The sequence below is a fragment of the Chaetura pelagica genome, unplaced genomic scaffold (genome assembly GCF_000747805.2).
Source record: "Chaetura pelagica isolate M959 unplaced genomic scaffold, ChaPel_1.0 scaffold64, whole genome shotgun sequence".
Lineage (NCBI taxonomy): Eukaryota > Metazoa > Chordata > Aves > Apodiformes > Apodidae > Chaetura > Chaetura pelagica.
In genome coordinates, this window is record NW_009952885.1 from 205,569 (window position 1) to 205,819 (window position 251).

At 69.3% G+C, this 251-nt stretch overlaps 1 protein-coding gene across 1 annotated transcript in view; it reads right to left on the reverse strand.

The window, feature by feature from the left end:
• The window catches only part of NAGPA (N-acetylglucosamine-1-phosphodiester alpha-N-acetylglucosaminidase), a gene marked incomplete at its 5' end in the record, with an annotated part of 11,618 nt that extends 11,369 nt beyond the window's left edge, over positions 1 to 249 (reverse strand). Inside the window, one exon of the mRNA XM_009995450.1 lies at positions 104 to 249. Within this exon, the coding sequence (XP_009993752.1) occupies positions 104 to 249 (146 nt within the window). The remainder of the gene's footprint in view (positions 1 to 103) is intronic.
• Between the last annotated feature and the right edge of the window lie 2 nt (positions 250 to 251).

Below are 251 nucleotides of genomic sequence, written 5' to 3' on the forward strand. Positions count from 1 at the left end.
CCGGGATCCCTGCCCCGGGATCCCTTGCCCAGGATCCCTGCCCCAGGGTTCCTGCCCCTCTCCAGGGAACAGAACCCCCTCCAAGCTCCCCCGGGGCCCTTACCCGAACACCAGGGTGCCGTCCCTCCGGATGCCGAACTGGGCGTTCTGCACCCCTCCGGAGTTCCTCACCAGCCTCCCGTCGCTCACCACGTTCCCCAGGCACTCCCCGGTGTCCATGTCGAAGTACCCCCCGTTCTGGGCCACCAGGC